This window comes from Aplidium turbinatum, chromosome 4 (assembly GCF_918807975.1).
Source record: "Aplidium turbinatum chromosome 4, kaAplTurb1.1, whole genome shotgun sequence".
Taxonomy (NCBI): domain Eukaryota; kingdom Metazoa; phylum Chordata; class Ascidiacea; order Aplousobranchia; family Polyclinidae; genus Aplidium; species Aplidium turbinatum.
In genome coordinates this window covers 20,962,516-20,982,502 of record NC_137475.1, presented here as the reverse complement: position 1 = coordinate 20,982,502, position 19,987 = coordinate 20,962,516, and the positions used below count along the sequence as shown (strand labels likewise).

General features: G+C 36.5%; 1 protein-coding gene across 1 annotated transcript in view; it reads right to left on the bottom strand.

Moving 5' to 3' along the window:
• Positions 1 to 754: 754 nt before the first annotated feature.
• The window catches only part of LOC145768543 (sodium/hydrogen exchanger 9B2-like), a 150,295-nt gene continuing 131,062 nt past the window's right edge, over positions 755 to 19,987 (bottom strand). The window contains exons 15-19 of the mRNA XM_082580054.1: positions 19,644 to 19,740; positions 17,414 to 17,613; positions 17,098 to 17,220; positions 16,795 to 16,843; positions 755 to 1,657 (exon numbers count right to left, since the gene is read on the bottom strand). Of these exons, the coding sequence (XP_082436180.1) occupies positions 1,548 to 1,657; positions 16,795 to 16,843; positions 17,098 to 17,220; positions 17,414 to 17,613; positions 19,644 to 19,740 (579 nt within the window). The 3' untranslated portion in view covers positions 755 to 1,547. The remainder of the gene's footprint in view (positions 1,658 to 16,794; positions 16,844 to 17,097; positions 17,221 to 17,413; positions 17,614 to 19,643; positions 19,741 to 19,987) is intronic.

The window sequence follows — 19,987 nt, the reverse complement described above, 5'->3', positions numbered from 1 at the left end:
TACCGGTCTTTCTCAAACATAATCGAACATTTGTAAAGCTGTGCTTCAGATCAATACTGGCTTTCAACCCTGCCTATATTTGTACATCAAATAAACCAGTGTTTTCCCTCCTTTACAATGCTTTTGTTGCGCCTTTGTTGCATTGTTGCAAGATCTCTTTTATGTCACCGCTATTTTGTTAAGCTGAAACAACGGAAGCTGAAATGTGATTACTATTTTCACTCTTACTGAACATATTGGTGGGAAATATGGGTGGTAATTGAGGCAAAATATATCGCGACCTCTCATGCGTCTACATAAGCAGCACGTTCTTGGACGACAAAAGTAGCCCACATCAACGCGAATGTTTTTATTGATGCTTTACAAATTACTAAAAACTTCATTATAGTTTTGCTTTCTCCAAATGCAAATAAGCGCTTGAAGTAAGGAGGATCAGGAAGATCTCTAGGTATTAGTGAAATTTTTCTGTCACGGTGTCACAGTGACTATCGCTCGCAGTAAGTGATTACTCTACACACAAACTGTTACTCAAAAATGCATATCTACACAAATCGCATTCCTTTTACTAATACACAGTGAGACTATTGCAATACAAGTAGGTATTGACAGTTGAAAAGGTGAAGAAATTTGTGCTTTTTATCAAAAGCTCGTTCAATAAAACTGGGAGCCGGTTTTATTTCTAAATTTACAGCTGAATCGCTTTGCTAATTAGCCCTTCCTCATCACCCGAAAAACAATTTACTTAATTAACAAAAACACTTCTTCATCATTTTATTAATTCGAGTTTTAAATTATTTAATACAAATCACATAAATTCAATTTCATTTTTTGAAAACTGATACAGGACCTATTTTCGTAATCATGAATATAATGGGTTTATTATTACAAAAACACTTCTATCCATTTCAGTAAGCAATAAACTTTTCATTTACAAAACTAATCAAAGTATTACGCAGATTGCCATGGAAATCTAAACTTTTGTTTATTGGATGTATATGTATACATATTTTTTTATAATCTTAATTAGAAAAAATTAACTTTGTTCTGAAATACATATGAATCTTTCGGCTGACATACTTTGCAAACCATTCAATGGCTTACGAAAGATACCATGCAGGCTAAACTTTGACAAAGAGTTCATGATTCTGAAATAACACATCATAGTAGGCTTACATAAAAATCTAAGTTGGAAAGAACAGAACAAAACATTCCGGCATCTTTATGTTTATTTGATTGTTGAATTATTTTAAATCTTCAATTAAACATTATTCTATTCTATTAATTCAAGGACTATTAGTCGTAACAGATGAACTAATTGCGTACAATAGGAAAACTGTGAGAACTGGGAGAGAAATTTATGCAAACAACCAAGATTTCAAGTCATGTGAAAAACAATCATTCAACTTATTAAACCTATCCAATTTTAAACGCTGCATCTACTCTGAACAGATTTTCTTCAATGAATAAAATTATTATTTCTATTACTTATCAGTCCACAGCAAATAATGCAGTACAAAACAAATTCTCTGAAGTCCTTTGTTCATCTGTTACATTCTCGTGTTGACCACAGTTTCGTGGGACATGTATAAAGGGGGGGGAGACTCCGATGTCCCTCTACTCTCGATGTCACTTTCAAATGCTTTGTTGTTGCCATACCCTGCAACAATTAGATAAAATAACATCCTGCTTGAGATGTCAAACCACAAGGCTGTGAACCTGTGAGGGCTTACTCACGTTTTCTCCAATTCGAAGACAAAAGAAACTTCTTTAGTTCATTTAAACCAAGGGTGTCAAAAGACCGGCCCAATCCTATCCGCGATAGTTTTTATGTTGCCTTATTGTCTGTTGTTGCACAAGGTGTTAAGTTTGGCTCGCAGACACACAGAAATCATACCAATTGAATTTGCATTTTTTTAAACTAACGAAGACAGTATTTTTTCACAGACAGGAGAAAAGCTCGGCAAGAAAAGTTAGAATCTTTCTTTTGACTTTATTGCAAAATCAATCATTATTGTCCTGAAGAGTATACATTAGAAATGTGTCATATCGTGATACAATCGAGCAATCCCCTTGCAAGCGGATTCAAGCGGATGATACAATCCCCTTGCAAGCGGATTCAACGACCGTTTTCGAGATTTCACCGCAATTGAAAAGAAATTATTTCCATTTACTTCTTTCTGCGTAACCCTGATGAGGGTTCAGCTCACCTGCAGCTAACTGAGTTTCACTGTGACGCCGAAGCCGACAGCAATATCTTTCCTTCATGACTTTGAACCAGCGGCTGGATAAAACAAGCTTGCAGAAATGCAAACGTTTGCAAAGAAAATGTTGAGCTTATTCTGCTCAACATATAATTATGAAGCAGTTTGTGGCCAAAGTTAATAAGCCACATTTTGTCATTTTGATAAAACGACGTTTGAAGTTTTCAATTATATGCTAAAAAGTTTATACATTACAAGATTTTACTGAGAGTATGTGAGTTTGACGGAGATTTTTAATACATTTTAGGTGTGTAAGTTTTAACTTTCTAGGTTCCGTAGTTTTCCTGTATTTTCGAATAAAATGTGGACTTATCAACTTTCCTCCCTATATTTTGACTTATCAACATTTTGCACGACAATTTTACATATCAACTTGCGACCTAATAGTTTATGTGCAAAAATTTGATACGAACTTTTTCAACAGATTTTCCTTTCAACCACTTAAAATGTAGAGAAAATAATGTCGGAAGGATTTTTGACCTTTTTATTTTCCCAAAAAACCAAAGTGGCGGTTTGAAATTATAATATTCGCTGATGAGGTCAGGCTGTACATTTTAGTCACAGATCATTATGCAATATAATGAACTCAATGCTATGACCAGGTCAGATACGAATCAATTGTAGGCTAATAGTTTTAAACGCATGCTTTGCCTATTGAGTTTATTCTAATCTAAACACGATGGCAAAAACACGAAAAAAGCTTGAAGCTGCAGAAATGTGGTTTTACCGAAGAATTCTCAAAATTCCATGGACAGCTTTTCGAACCAACAGAGCAGTTCTCCAACAGATGGGCCAGGAGCAGCAGATAATGAGATCTATAGAAATGCGGCAACTGAAGTTCTTGGGTCACATCATAAGGAAAGGCGAACTTGAAGATTTATCTTTAAGCGGAAAAATGCTAAGAAAACGGTCAAGAGGAGCTCAAAGATTTACATTTTTGCACAATTTTCAACCACATACCAAGAACCCTACTAAAATTTGGCAAGACGCACGAGATCGATCAAACTGGAACATCATTGTACATCGAGGGCTGTATCAGCCATGATACCTACAGAGAGAGAAACACGTAATTGCCACGCACGTTCAGTTTAAAATGTAGATTGTTTTTTGGACAGGCCGCTTAGGTTAGGCGGCCTAGTCTACTGTTATGACGGGTTTAATTTTAGAGGACAGAAAAAAACAAAAGTTACGGCATAAAGTAATTAAATGAATCACAACTGAGTGCAAATCAGCGTATTGGTCACGTCTATTATGGAATTAGAAAAGAAGAGGGTAACAAATTGTGATCATTTTTTTAATATTTCTAATTTTTACTTTGGAAATTGCAAGTGTTAAGATCAAAAGCACAACTACTTTAATTAGCTTACAGTAAAAAATGCCTTAGAAATTCCCTGCATCTTACAGATATTTAAAAATCTAATAATTTGTTTGTACTTTGTTTTGGTGGACTCAGCCATATTAGTTTTTTTGGAGACCCGGGAGAGTTGAGCCGCAAGGAGGGTTGATCCACCCCCAAAAAATGCAATTTATAGTATTGAAATCTAATATTTGGGTTTCTCTGCGTAACATATGTAACAGTACTGCCATTTTGACTCAATCAATTTTGTAGTTATATCTGGTATAGCTTGTTGAAGTAGTACAATGTGAAAATCAAATCTAAAGATGGATTGCTGAGTTACAAGTCTTTCATCTTATAGCCACAAAGTAGTGGCAGATAGTTTCCTTGTAAGATGTGTAATATATTGTCAATGTGATGCCTTTTTATCATGATAAGTATTATCAACTTTGCAGCGCTGTTTTAATAAAACTCTCAAGTTTTACCGTACAAGGTGACATAAGGAGAGTTGAGCAATTGGTGTCTAGGAGAGTTGAGCCATGGCTTTTACATAGTTTAGGTAGGCAATGGCTCAACTCTCCTCAATACTATTGGTTTACTTATTATCAAAATCATTTTTTTGTTATTAGATTTAAATTGACCAGAATAACGTGAATGATCAAAAGACTTGCTCGCAGCAGGTGGCCAGAGGGCAATTGTGAACTCAAAATTTCCCTTTTGAAACGTGTGTGACGTCATGATAATTGGATATTAATAATAACAGTATTTATTATTATTATTGTTTCAATTATTTTGCTGTCAAACAATTTCCAACGGGGCATTTCCTCTTCTACACTAGCCTATCGCTTGAAGTGACCGCAAACGGCTGGAAAAGCGCTTGGGTTGCAATTTGAAATGGGCTAGACTACTTTTTAGACCAAAAAACTATTGGAGCCCGTCATTGATGGCGGATAATGTTACCACAACACCACCATTTTGAATTAAATAATGAAAAAAATAAATCTAACAAGTGACATTGTAACACTGTGTACTGAATAATATTGGATAATTTATTTTGTATTAGATCTTTTGTGTTTATATGGTTTTGGTAGGCAATGGCTCAACTCACCTTGAGACTATGCTCAACTTTCCTCCATCGGCGGGAGAGTTGAGCCAACTGACTTTTTTATGTCATCGATAAAATGCACATATATGCAATGATGTTAAATTAATTTCCTTTTTTGTGTATGAAGGTGAATGGTTACCCTTCAGTTTACCAAACAAATTATTTGTGTAACCTAAAAATTTCGATAGATATTTACCAAAGTAGAAAAATCGGCTCAACTCTCCTGGGTCTCCCCAATAAACTTTTTCCCAAAAACGATTCGACTTTGACAAACATGCCTCGTTTTTGTCGAAATTGAATGAATTTTAACTTGAAACTCTGACAGATCATTCTTTGTGCTTTTCTGAGCATAACTGCGCACTAAAGTCAATTTTGCTAAAATGTGACTTACCAAATTTTCCCGCAAACGGCTTAATATGTGTGAGCACACGTTCTCGGATATTAACTTGAACAAGAAGCGCTTCAGATCAAAACTGAGCGACTGCGACCTAAGTGATATTTTATGTTTGTTTACCCCTAATCCCGAACCAGACCTGACCGGGATATTGAAATCAAGACGTCAATACCATTCTTCACATTAACACAGCGGTATTTTACAAAGTTTCTGGATGTTATAATTTTTTATGGAAAGCACGTAGGCCTAAGTTATATATTAACTTATCATATTTCTTGATATGTATTAAACAAAATACTTAAACCTGTATATTGGTTTGTTGTATAAAAATGACAATAAATAGCATAATATTGCTGTAGCCTATATGTAACTTATTGTCTTTGCACAAAACAAGATTATCAGAGGTTGTTGGCCCTCGGATACGTCCACATTATTAAACCTGGCACGCCTGGCGAAAAGTTTGCACACCCTTGATTTAAACTTTTTACAAACCACTTTTTATGTTTGTGCAATTGCTTGTCATGCAAATGATCTATGGCGCCCTAGTGTGGCCTACTGTTGTGATGCCGCAAACTAAAAAGCGACAAAATCATAAATTTTCACTTTAATTTGGACTCCTAGCGGTATGTAGAAGATTAACCGTTAGTTTTTAGTTTTGTTGTATTAACTGATGTTTGAGAGTTTGGTATGTACATTAGTTTAGTGTATACGATTGGTTAATTTGTCATTGAATAAAATAAGCTTTCCACAGAAGTTCATTCGAAATATTTTCATTTTTCATATTAGTGGCGTAGCGCGACTCATTTGATTTAGGGAGCACTCCAGAAGCGCAAATACTTAACTTGACATGAAAATTTAGCCTTAGGCAATTTTAGGTCTGTAACATTCGAAATTTTACTCATTATTAGGGCCACTTTTTATGACCTAAAAAATTGAAAAATATGACTTTATTTTTTGAATGTACGAATTTATTTTTAGAGCATCAAATTTATGGTAATCTCCGAAATTAATAACTCGTATGTAAGTTTTTACGTGTATTTTGAACAATAACACATTCGAAAAACTAACAAAACAGTTCTGTTTCACTTGAAAATCACTACAAAAATTCAAATGTCTAATAATGCATGTATCTACCAAACCAGCTACTAAGTAGTAAGAGTCAAAGCTCTGAGCTCGAAAAGTACCCTTGGCTCTTAAGATCTCAGCACTGGCTGACCTACTGCAAGTGTTCATAATATTCAGAGACTGGATTGTGTGTTGCAAAATAATGTGTCAAGATGATGTCACAATGCAAATTGACATCAAACAGCAAGCGCTATTACTAGGTTAGAGAAAATAATGAAAATGTTGCTTCCAATGCTTCGTAAAACCATAGATGACTTACTATTTAAGTAATCTATGGTGAAACTAAGCGTGAGAACTCTCACTGCCTCCCCTATCCACAAATTATCATCAAATTTCAATGTCTATAGGAGCTGTTTGAATTGCATTTACGAATTTACTAGGGTTCAATCTTTGTATTTTAAAGTAAAGATAAAAAGTCATATTTTATGATCTAAAACAGAAAAGAGGACTTTTTATGACTTTATAACTTCCACTTTGCTCCTCAAAGGGAGGCCACATTTGGCCCCCCCCCTCAAATTTCCTTTAATTATTTGAAGCACAGTAACGCCATGCACTTGGTTTTTCTTGACTTTTCCTAAAATTGCCAGGCGGATCTGATGATATTAAATTTGATGCTAAAAGTTGTGTAGTTTTCTTGTAAATTCAAGATTTTAGTGAATTTTTGCTATTTCTAGCTAACTTCCAGCAAAGCGTGAAATGGATTACATTGCGATAACAAGCCATAAGCTCATAATTGCTTCGTGCATCGATATGCGCGAGCAGAGAGAAGCATCCTCTTGCTTTCCTTTGTTTGGTTTGACCTCAATAATACAAAGCGCGTAATTTCTTATGCTACAAAGAAAAGCCAGTGATCGCAAAGCTGTTAATTAGAAACAATAATAGCAAACGTTTTTTGCGTTATCAGCTCTACAAAGAAGAATAGCAATCCACGATGAAAATAGTAGGCTATGGAGGCCACAAACTATTCAAAACAGTTGTTTCAAGCAGATAATATTCATTGACGAATAAAAAACGTTACAATAAGAAATCTTCTCTTGGGTAAAGACACGAAAACCTGGTTTCGAAATAAACGTTCTATGGAAATGCTCTCATTGACAAAACTTGCAATTGAGGAAATGTATCACTGCAAATGCTTTTGGGAGAAGCCGGAGAAATAGCGTTTTTGCAAACAGTAATTGTGAGATACACTCAAAATTGTGAGATAGGCTCCATTTACACGTAGCAGCTAACTCGATGGCGTCCCTTCCCTGCTTTATGTCGCCTACTTGTTGTTATGTCCTGTATTTTTGTTTCACAGTGCACTGTGTTTTGTTCCAAAGAGCGCAAAATAAAGATGATAATGCCTCATCTACATTACAAAATATTTTGTAATGTACAAACAAAATGTACAATGTACATTACAAAATATTTTGTAATGTAGACGAGGCATAAAGTTAGGCGTCACATAAGACAAACAACAAATCAGCTTTCTTCTTCATTGATTCAACATCTGAATACGTTGCCCCAATGTATAAGAGGCCGGCTATTGTAAAGACCCGCCATTTATAAACGATCCGATTATACCAAAAGTGGGACAAACTAGTGGATCAAAGAATGAATAAACAATGCTGAGAAAACTAAATCTAAGTGACGAACAATACCGATGTCTTTATTTATCTTGGAAAAATGCTGCCTAAACTTATCAACAAAAAATACCGTAAATAACGGCAAGGATCCCGAAAGCAGAATTTGCTCGACTTTGGCATGAATTTAGTCAGACATCTACAGTAATAATTCCACACATACAATAACGGGCTCTCAACGGCTGTAAGATACATAATAATCAACCTGGTTCTGGACGATTTGTGTAACAGTTTAGGGAAAGACACTACTTGAAATGATGGACCACACAAAAGATTTTCAATGAGGACTGAGTCTAAAAACCGATGTGGATTGTGCTGCACAATAACTTCAAGTTTAGGACAGAAGAGGCAGAAAATATCACGATAAAAATAAAGATCTTGTGGGAAATTTTCGAGAATCATAACACGATGCAATTACCATAAACGCTTAGTTTGCATGCTGCTCTAAGCTGGCCGGCAACCACAAAGGTAGACAACACAGGCAGTTTATAATTCGATAACAGCGCAATAAACATTATAAATACGTAAACCGACAATTTTCTTTTACAAACGTTTTACGTCTAATAGTAAATTTTCCCCCAACAATTTTTTGTGAAGCGCTTGCAAACCACGGTTTTGTAAAATAATTCATCATTATTATTTTTTACTTCTCGGATATTGTAAAACGTCATCAGCAAAATCACAAAAAAATTTTTCATTACTTCAATGTAGTAGGCCTAAGAATTTTTTATAGAATTGTAGCCACGTTGTTTCAACAAAGAAGCCATTTTTTGGCAATATAAAGTTATAGAAAATAATTTGCAATCATGCAAATGGTTGGAAAGAATCTAGGAAGTCTTCTCACAATCTGGCACAAAGTGATTATGTTTATTGTATCTCTGCAAAATGTTTTACGACAAACTTTGAAGCTTCGTTATAATCATTTTTATCTTTGAAGTCAAAAGTTAATTTTCTTTTGGCCAGAAACATAATCACTGCCTTGCTGATGTTGTCGCCTTTACGCGTATTTTTTGTGCTTCAAACAATAAGGACCCAGTCAGCAATCCAGTCTATTTACATTGATTCAACATTTGTAAACGTTAAATTTATGTAGATTTGCTGACTGTGGGTTATTTCACATTTTCTTTGTTTACGCATGTTCCTCAATTCGCTGTTGCATTGTTTCGACGCTGGCGGACTAAAATTGTATTTTCAAATTGATTGACTCAATCTTCAATAAAAAGTGGGCTTCGAACTTAGCTTTGTTGATGTAAATGCTGTATTTTTTGTGGATGTAATTTATGAGTCATGTTTATAAACAACCGTAAGCGAAATGACTTATGATGGAGCCTGCATGATATTTGTGATGCGACTTGACACAAATCCACAATTTCAAAAGCACCTAATTTGAACTTAGAAATTTCAGATAATTTCAACAACTTGTTCAATTGTCTTCTCTCTACTAAAAATATTCATACTACAAACTCAATTGTAGACCTAAAATACACAAACGAAGATGTAAACAGCTATTCAAGCAGGCTAAGGTGTTACTTATGAGAAATTTGGTTCCATAAAACTAGAAGCTAGCCATGAGTTTCGGAATGCATTAGTTTAGGACAAAAATGTAAGACAACAAACGCAGTTTTGTTTTTTCAAATTCGTGTAACAATATTACTCTAATTGTAACTATTTTAGAATCATTGAGTAGCTTACAATAAGATTTGCTCGCAAATCTTTATCAATGCAATGATTCGGCACACCGCACACACACTTCGTGCGTTCGATTGAGCTCTTTGTTATTCAGAACTTTGCATGAAATCGGATTAGCATGGTAATTAAATAGCGGCAAGATAAATCAAAATTGTCGTTTTTGGGTACCTTTGCAAAAATTGAAATATCAAGTTTAACATATAAAATTTCAAAATAATGACTTTTCAAACTTATAGACAAATGATTTGTTTTCACACCAGTGCAACTTCTGTTGAAATAGCACCAGCGGATAACACGTAACAGCTGATTGAATTTGATCCAAAAACGGCCCCCCCTTGAGCAGTTAACTTCCAAAAAAACGTTGAAAAGCAAAGGGTTAAATTGACCCCGTAACAATGTCGTTGTTTCACAGTTATATCGGTTTGAGAACTTTCTGCACCACCAAAAAATATGACTTTAATGACTTTTACTGGCCCTACTCATTATCCAATAAATGCACTTGTAATCAACCCTGGCCATTTTACGTTTCTAAGTTGGCCTATTTGCAATAATGCTACATGCAATGTTGCAAAGCTAATACAAAAAAAAAACTCATAACAGACAAAAATGAAGACATATATCCAATTCGGCCAAGGATTCTTGATTGTCCTGAATCAAAAAAATAAAATAAAGCTTAGTAAAATCACTTTTGACACCTTGGAGAGCGTTGTTGCCAAAGGCAGAAAATGTGTTGTGTCGAACAAAACCCTACCAAAACATTTTCGGACCGATATGTAAATAAAATTTTCCGCTTTTACTCTAAACCAGTGCTTTTCAACCCCTATAAAAACGATTTTCACTTTTTTATTTCTATAAAATTTCATCTGCACAAATCAACCAGTGTTGGTTTGCAATTTGCTTTTCTTATTTGTGGAACAAAACTGGAATAGTTTGTTTATTAAAATTATGCACATGAGCTAATTTTAACACCAGTGGCAAATGCAATAGATTGATCTCAATTCAACTCTCGTTTACTTCACTCCTTACTGCTCCAAATAAGTAGACCAAAAGCACTTTAACACTTAAAAGGTTGGGCTCCTGGAGTCTTGCTCAGTTTGGGGGGGGGGCTGTCGATTCTTCTTATGCTTTAGGAGTGATATCTCTGTTATTTTTTAAGGCACGGTTTTAAAATTTGGAATTCACTTTGTAAAATTATTCACGTTGAGCATATCCGAAAATTAGAACTATGTAAATTTTAGAACTGCTCATATACGTTGAAATGTTGAGGTGACTTATGACTTTTGGATTATTTTGCGATTAAAGCAATTGTAGCGTGAGTTTACACATTACTTTTTGGTAGAGTAATGAAGAACATGTATTGCAATGTTGTGCTAAAATTTTTTTACATAATCTTAATTTGAATCCATATTTTTCATGCAAAATAATAACTTTTCCCACGCTCAAACATAAGCTCGCTGCTTGTCTAAAAGAACAATACTTCATCAATTACACGCATTAATGAGATTTCTGAACGCGCGTCACACCAATTTGGATTACGATCTTGTGACCTCGGTTCTTAGAACAGAAACTCCTACGCTTTATCAACAAATGTAGACCAGCTGAAGAAGCAGGGTGGCGTTTATACAATCCTTTCGACGTGGATTCAACATCGCAAGATGGTGTAAACATGTGCGGGTTTGCAATTAGATTATTTCTCTTTTGTCCTTGTTTGTATAAAAGTCATAAAATCAGTCGTTTTGTCCCTGCTAAAATTCAACTATGTTCAAACCGCATTATATTGATATTTTCTAAATAGAAAATGGATTTATAAAATATGAATACAATATTGTTTCAGCATATAAAAATGCTGAATTTTACATCGAGTAGGCCTATTACGATTAGTTTTATGACCAACTTTTTATACAAAAAAGGATCGATGATTTTGATAAGCAATCGAATTGCAAAACCGCGCATGTTTACAAGTATTCAACGTCTTGATATGTTGAATCAACGTAAAAATAGCTATCTGTCAAATGAAAGGAAAAAAGGAAAATCTTTCATTGAGCCCCGCGTTTTATTTAGGCTGTGGTTGAAGCCAAAGTTTATAAAACGCAATCATTCAAATAGTTTATTCTGCGCAAAAACAAGCTTGACGTACTCGTATAGAATGTGTAGGGCATAAAGGCTTTTCAAAGCATTGACATTGGCCACGATTTTATGGTAGTTTATTTTTTCTGGCTTTGGGACCTTCTCCCATAATAGCGTGTTTGCATACGTCGCATCTACGTCGTGTCGACGATAGTTGGGGCAGGGTGGCCCTTCTGCCGCTTGGAGTTGATATAGAGGTTGTTGAAGGTTGTTTCCTTACTACTGCTTCAATCTTATGTATGGTGTGATAGTTCAGGCCCTGGAGAGATCGCGACTTTATGAATGGCTTCACGAGTTCCATGACCAGTTCCCAACCGAAGTCGAAGGATTTTCGCTTGCGTGGATCAGTCCCTTCATTTAGTGCTAAAACTGTAGATGCGTTGACGCGGCAAGTATCTAAAAAATAAGCAAACGCAGTAGTTGTCCACCGTGGGGACTTCGCTTTGCACGTGAATGAACCCATCCTTTGGTCGATGATATCGGTGCCACCCTTTGTGAAGCCGTAAAGCTTATACAAGCTTGGCTTCTTTTTGCCATCATCCTTGGTAATCCCCAATAGAGGTTGCATGGTTGTCAACATCAACAAATTCCGCATGCCAGAACTCTTCGTTTTTACAACATAGAATGTAGGCTGAGATAAGCCTCACTCATCTGCCAATAAATTTCGTACGAAAATTCTTCCCTTCCACTCACTTGCTTCACTTCCAGTGGTATTCCTCTACGTATAGCGTTGTGGGTTCCCACTGACGTTATACCCCTGTCAAGCAACCACTGCGGTAGTGGTATGGAGGTGTACAAGCAGTCATACGAAATACTCTGACCTTGAAGGTCACAGTGTTGTTCCAGGCTCATCACCATTCCTTTTACCACTTCTTCTGTTCCACGAACGTAAAAATGAAATGGCTCTTCCTTCAGTTTACCTGAATACACCGATGCCGTAAATGTGTATGGGAATCTGCTGGCGTTTACTGACTTGAACAGAAGGCCGTATTTTGCAGGCTTGTTTGGATTATATTGCTTGAAGGCAATTTGTGTCCTCATGGGGTATAGCGTTTCGTCCAACGACAAGTAGTCACCTGGAATGACATGTTTGATGCAGTTTTCGTTAAACATTTCGAAAACGACTCGAAATGCGGCAAACCGGTCAGTCTTCCAACGTTGCGGCCTAGTATTTTGGTCGTCGAACGAAATAATCGAAAATAAAAATTTAAAGCGGTTCTTGCTCATTGTTGCACTAAACACGGGATGCCCTTGCAGTTTATTGAACAATACATCCGTGGAATGACCAGCCTGTCCTAAAAGCCCCCGAAGATACCCCAATCTAACAAAGGCCAGCATCTCCTCGTTGTTGGTTGGGCCAAAATAGCAGTACCTGCTGTCATCTAAAATTCTCTCTGGCAATTGAGAAATGAGTGTGGCAATTTTTCTATTTGTTTCTTGAACAATAATGTTCAAAATGTTTAAAGAAAAAAAATAGTTCCCATGCCTGCCGAGGAGTCTTGGCTTCTTTGGTTTCTCCTCTAACACTAGTCGGGCCAGATATAATGTTAACTTGGCCCCTTCTCCCATTGTGCACCGGCCTCGCATTAGACCAAGTACTGGCAGCATAGCCATTCTCATTTACCCACCTTTCTGTCGATTCAACGTTGCAAGACGTCGCATAAGCTCATATCTTCAGTTTGGTAAACGGAGATAAGATTTCATTGTGACATTGCTATGTAAACATGTGTTTCACATGAGACAACTTGACAAGTAAATACACAAGTTTTCACAATTTATGACGAGTTATAGCACATGGAAATGTTACGCTACAATTGCTTTGCGAGGTACTGCATTGCGTTTCAGTTTATCAGTGACGGTGAACCTGGTACAAGAAGCCTTGAATATATTGATTCAACTAAGCCGCGTCACGTATAAACGTGGTGGAACGATCGTCCTTTTCACAAAAGCGTGATGTTCTGGTTTATCCTACACAAATGAGAAGCGTATTGCATTTCAAATCTTTACATGTCGACTTGGGAATAAATGTTTACAAGTATATTTGAGAAGCTTTGGGAACATTGACGCCTTTTCTGCTTTTGATAGTGTGTCGGACAAAAGGAAAGATTTGAAACCAAAATCATAATATGTTACAGCGCAGCTTCTACAGTTAGTAGCTAAATTTCAAATTATTCATAAAAGCGTTGTGGCCCAAACAGAGCAATCTAGAAACAGTCTGTTATAGTCGTCATTTTATTTACGTTGAATATATGTAACTCGTGACCAGCGTCACTACATAATCACAGTTCAGCGTTTTCTGGTACAGACGCTGGAATTGATTACCACCGCACTGCGCGTGTAATCAATTGAGCGTTCTGTACCACGTTCCTTAGTTGATTGTTTTGCGTTTCTTTCTTGAGATATATTGAGTTGTTTTTGTGCACATAAGTCAGTAAGTAACAAGAGGTAAATGGTTTTCTCACTTGGTTGGCTATCGCTACAATTATTATTGTTTATTTTATATTAAACGTCTGGAAATACAACAGACATTTAACTTCTAATGGACAGACAACAGACATTTAACAACAGACATTTAACTAAACCAAAATCATAATATGTTACAGCGCAGCTTCTACAGTTAGTAGCTAAATTTCAAACTATTCATAAAAGCGTTGTGGCCCAAACAGAGCAATCTAGAAACAGTCAACGTTGAATATGTCACGAGAAAGGAAAATGCAATAAAAAAAAACAAGTCGATCACTTTCAATACTTATCTCACATTTTACGTCAAATCTACTCCAAATGACGCTGAGTCATTGCAATAAAGTTGTATGCTTTGTTTGATTGAAAGGACATCATTGTCTGCGAAAAACAATTGTCGCGTTAGATGCATTGGCACCAAGTCTTGTGTTTAATTTTACGCAATTTCAACCGCAAGCGACGGTAACTCATCGTATCAAAGTTGAAGCTTTCACTGTATCGACGTCGCTTATAAGCCGTGGTGAGAACAAAAGGTCTACGCATACAGCCAATTCCCTTCACGCTGTGAAACAGTTAGGATTAACGAGACATGGACCAAATTAATTATTTTCATCCAGCTGGTGGGAAAATTTTGAACAATAGAATTTGAAATATTTCAGAGGATGTGCTGAGAAATGCCTTATATCTCTCAAGTTATAACCTTTATTCGTTCAACATTTCAGCTCAATAGAGGTGAATAAAAGTTAGGAAAAGCCAAGAAATCTCGTAGTCGCAGCCTCAGTGGTTTTAGAGATACAACTGTTGATACAAAAAAGTTGAATTGACAGCCCCCACCCAACCTTCAAAGGGTTAAGGCGACAATACCAGTGATCAATTTTCAACTTTTATTTTAGTAGGCTACTGCTTGCAAAGCTCAAAAAGCTATTATTTGGCATTTTTGGACAAGTTTTGACTTTTGATGAGCAATTTACTTCTCATATTCCATTTTTTAGATTATTCTAAGAATTCTTTTATGGTACTTTTATGGTATGCTACCCCTTTATTGAAAAAAATGGAAATAAAAAAACACCTTGTTTTGTACTTGTATACTTTATGACACAAAATTTATCACCATTGATCAGTCAGGAAAAAATCCTAAAAATATTTTTTGTCAATATATACTATAAAAACGTTTCAGTTTGATAGGGTAAACCCCATTTATATTTTTAGGTTTTAAATATTTTTGCTTTAATATTTTTTGTTTGGCTTCATAGCTGGCTAATTAGCTTGTTGATTATTATTTCACAAAACTTTTGCTTCTATCTAATAGACCATTTAAAAATATATAATTTGTTGGCGTTGCAACAACATCTTGCCAAAACCTAGCGCTAGAACTAATATATTGCCGCCTTAAGAAATGTGAGAAAGATTTTGTTCAATTAACAACAACGAAAATTATTGTGCATCAAAAAAATTAGCATTTTTTATTAAAATATCGAAGCAGGCTAATAATAATGACTCATTTGCTGCTGAACATTTTTGGAAACTTCAGACCAGTTAAACAAAACTTTTTGCTCCAAAGCTCCCCGCATTAGATCATCAAGTGCCTTATGAAGAAGACAACTCCATTTTCTTTTTTGATAGCAACTAGTCTACTAAGCTCCGTTTCAGCTAAGTAACCAAAGTATAGTAAGATTTTGAACAAGAACTTTGAGTACCGTACTTGAATGGACAGATATTTATAAGATCTATCCACAGCTCCGACCCAAATTTTACGTGCAAATTTAACACGAATGGCGCAATTTAATTGACTGATGACCTCCATAGTCCATATACCCTTTCTCCCCACACACCTGATGCGCATAATTCAGAAAATTTTCAAACCAACCTTAGAAAAATATGCTTTTTCAACAAAAGTTAAAAACACTGCAACATCAAAACGGTTGGGAGGGGGCACGTGCCCCTTAGACTCTATGTTACTGCGTCTTACTGTCAATGATAAGCTAGGATACTTAATGATGCACAATCCCTGAAAAATTTGTCTCAGTCACATTCAGTTTTAGACTCGGGCACATGATAATTTTAGGTGCCCATAATTTTTCTAAGAGGCCAGCAAGCTTAAAGAAACTACCCTTGGACATAGTCAGTGGCGTAACCAGATCAATTTTTCAGGGGTGCCAAAGCTTTTTTCAGGAAGGCGATGTAAATTGCTTTAAAATTGATGTTCTTGTTAAATAAAAACATGAAAATGGGAACGCAATAATTGTGTGTCTAACGATCCCTCATAGATGCCCAGTGTAAAGCACAACAAAACTGATCAAGTGCTATAAATGAAATTCAATTGAAGTTTTACAGAAACAAAACAATTTATAGTTAACAGACTCAAACACTTGAAATACATCAAATGACGCGCTTGCTAATTCGAGTGTCAGAATTCGCATATTTAGGCGCGTTTTAATTACTCCTGACGCAGATTTGAACACTGAATTGCTTGACATGTCTGGGAACATCCTAATGAATGACAACCCTATGATAGGCTGAGACTCAGAAAAAATAGTTTTGAGGCCAGAGTGTTACGTCTTGTAACTTAAAAATCATCTGGCATTAAACAAGCGGTTTTAAACATAATTTACAGTAGTTAGATAGGCTACCGACTCCACCTTTGTGTTGACATTTTGATTTAGAAATACACTCACCATGCTTTTCTTCTATCTCATCCAATTCGATGTTATCGTCTTTATTTTTCTAGAAAGTATTACAGTATATGATGTTCAATATTCAAGTCATTGACGAGTATTAATCAAACTACGGTAGGCTACTCTGTTCGTTTCATTACAATGCACTTGTTACACAAATTGGTCTACCGGTAAATTAAAGCTTCGCTTGTCAGTTCCCATATGGCACTTTGGTAATAGCCTACGTTCATTATTGAACTGGAACACTTCAGGAAAATAGTATTATAAATTTGCAACAAATTTAATTCGGTTTAGTGGAAAGACCTTAATGCCGCTTTCTTCATCTTGTTCCGTTTCAGCCGTCAGCAGTCTCGGTCCGGCCAATCCGATAAGGAAGACACCAGTAGGGGCAGTGAAGATAATCACGATCACAGACACTTGGAGAATCTAGAATGCATTGGTAAACAAAACTTAGTACTGTATAATATGAAAGAGTGCTAAAATGCAGCAATTTTGCAGCAAAGCTGTTCTTGGCTTTAAAACACAATGATAACATCTTGTTGAGCAAAATATCATAAAAAAAAGTTGGAAGCTATAGCCTACATCTAGAAAGAAAAATTATATAAAATATTTCACTTACGATTGTTGAGTACTTGTAGTAATTGTCGCATAAATGTGGGTCCGGATACCCGTACTCATAAACGCAGGAAGGTATAGGAGTGGTATAAGTGGCGTTTGAAGGCTCAATCGTGGTACCTCCGACAGTGGTACCGTCTGTGATGGCGAGAGGGGTGACTGCTGTTGAATTTCTAAATGGACTAGTAGAATTTATTGACACTCCTGGAACAACACAAAAGAAGAAAATATTAAATAATTATTTTTATACACAATAGCTTATGTGAAGAGTTTTATAATTGGCTAAGGATGATGATGATGGCGTATGAGCGATCTTTCCAGGCTAGATTGGAGGGCAGGAAATCTTCAGCCACTCGGCAGTCTCGTCGTCCAGGATTCTCAGACCATGCGCACCGTGTGGAGGCCGGTGGGTTAGGCAGTGGTGGATGACATGGTCTGCGGTCTGTTCCGTGGCACCACACTCGCATTCTGATGAAGGAGCCAGGCCCCATTTGTGCATGTCCGAACGAAAGCGGCCGACGCTAGTTCGCAGGCGGTTAAGCCTGACCCACGCAAGCCTTGCGAGGGACATCCCTGGTGGACGGGGATCGGCGTTGGGTATGAAGTCACGGAGCGTGGAGGTGTGATTTTGCCACTCCGTGTTCCACATGTGGTTCGTCCAGTGTGCCGCACTTAAACTAAGTTCTTCTGCGTTCTTAAGGAGTTGTTGTGCGGCAGGCACAAAGGGGCGTCTTGATTTCAAACGCTGCTTTATTTCAAGGCTAAGGATGATTCAATTTCAAGGCTAAGGATGATTCATGATCATAAAAAGTGGATGTTATGAGCAGTGGCGTACGCAGGATTTTCTCAAGGGGGGGCCATTGAGAGTAGCGTAACCAGGAATTTTGAAAGGGGGAGTTTTACGGTCGGCGGGCGAAGCCCGACGGCGTTTTCGCCTAAAACGACACCCAGTGGCGGGGGGTCTGGGGGGCCTCCCCCAGAAAATTTTGAAAAATTACTTCGAATTTGGTGCATTCTGAGAGCATTTTCAACAAAAATGTGGGTATGAATATTCCTGTAAAATGGTGCTGTCAGGTGGCATAGCAAAAGGATAAGATCATGTTTTCTTCGGCATTTTTCGGAAATAAAGCTAGACGTTTTCATGATATCCCAGTATGGTTTTAGTTTAGACTTTATCCATTTCTTTCTCACTATAATAGGCTTACAGAACACTATGCTACATTGGCATACCTGGGGTGGGGTAGGTGGATTGGGCCATGTATTTCGTATTGGCTTAGTCTATATTGTTAATTGCTTTGACAGAGCAATGCAAAACATATTAAATGGCTTAATCTACGTCGTTAACTACTAAAACATTTTAAAGGGGGGGGGGGGGGGCCATGGCCCAATGGCCCCCCCCTGCGTACGCTAGTGGTTATGAGCTAGTTATTGGAGCACGTCTGTTATCGATAACTTTATCTTTATTGATTACATTTTATACCAATAACGCAATCAATTCACATTTTCATTTGCAATCTATTTATTCGTCTTTACGGTGGGAAAAGCTCTATCAATATCAATAAATTATACAAGTTTCCGAACAGAACTGGTTTAGTTTACTTATGAATTTAACAAAAGCCTGGTTCTCATTTGGACGAGTGCGGCTGAGCGTACTAGGGGCGAATCTTACCAAGGACGTAGCTACGGGTGGTCTTGGGAGAAGAATCGATTCCAAATTTTTATCGTGTCCTCAAAAATAGGTTTTTAATGTTATTACTGTACAACATTTTAATGTCATTGTTTTTTTTATTCAATGTCATTGTATTTCATGCTGGTGAATGTCGTTTCATAAATCTTTGGCTGCATTCGGTAGCTATATTTTTAAACAAACATTTTGTTTCAAAATGGTAAAATGTTTGCTCACCAAAACATTTGCTTTTGCCCCCAAAAATATTATTTTTAGCTATGTCACTGTCTAATACTAAATCAATAATTTTTGTCGTAAATGACGAAAATATTCTGGATGGAATATTTCATTGCCCATAATTAATGTAACTGCATAAGAAATCGCAAGCAGATACCTCAAACTACCAGCTTCAATTTCAACTTTTTATATACAACAAGCAAGGTTTTAGACAAAGAAAAGGCATTCAAGAAAGAATTCAATGAGTTAATAAAATAATGTTAAAGTATAGATAGAAGCTTGCTACAAAAACAATGGTTCAGACTTATATAGTCGCAAAAGTTAACATTACCATCTACTGTAGTTGAATTGCACAGGGGTGGCCATTTTCCTTCGTACGGGTCACAAAGATCTCGAGTGTAGTCGAGAGCAGTGCCTCCAATTGCAGCCTAAAAATAAAGTAACGATGTAAATGTGTTGCCTGTTGTGTAGTGAAACGTTATTTCAGAATTATTGAAGGCATCACAACACCTGTCGACGTTGAGTCGGGTCGAGTCATTCAGGCTGCTTCGAAAAATATGTAAGTCCAGTGGCATGCAAAACGGGGTTAAGGGTTAACCCCCATTGAGCTTGATATCTGAAGTTTTTAATGATTAAAGATTCAAAAAAGTTATCTTGAAAATTTCAAAAACATTG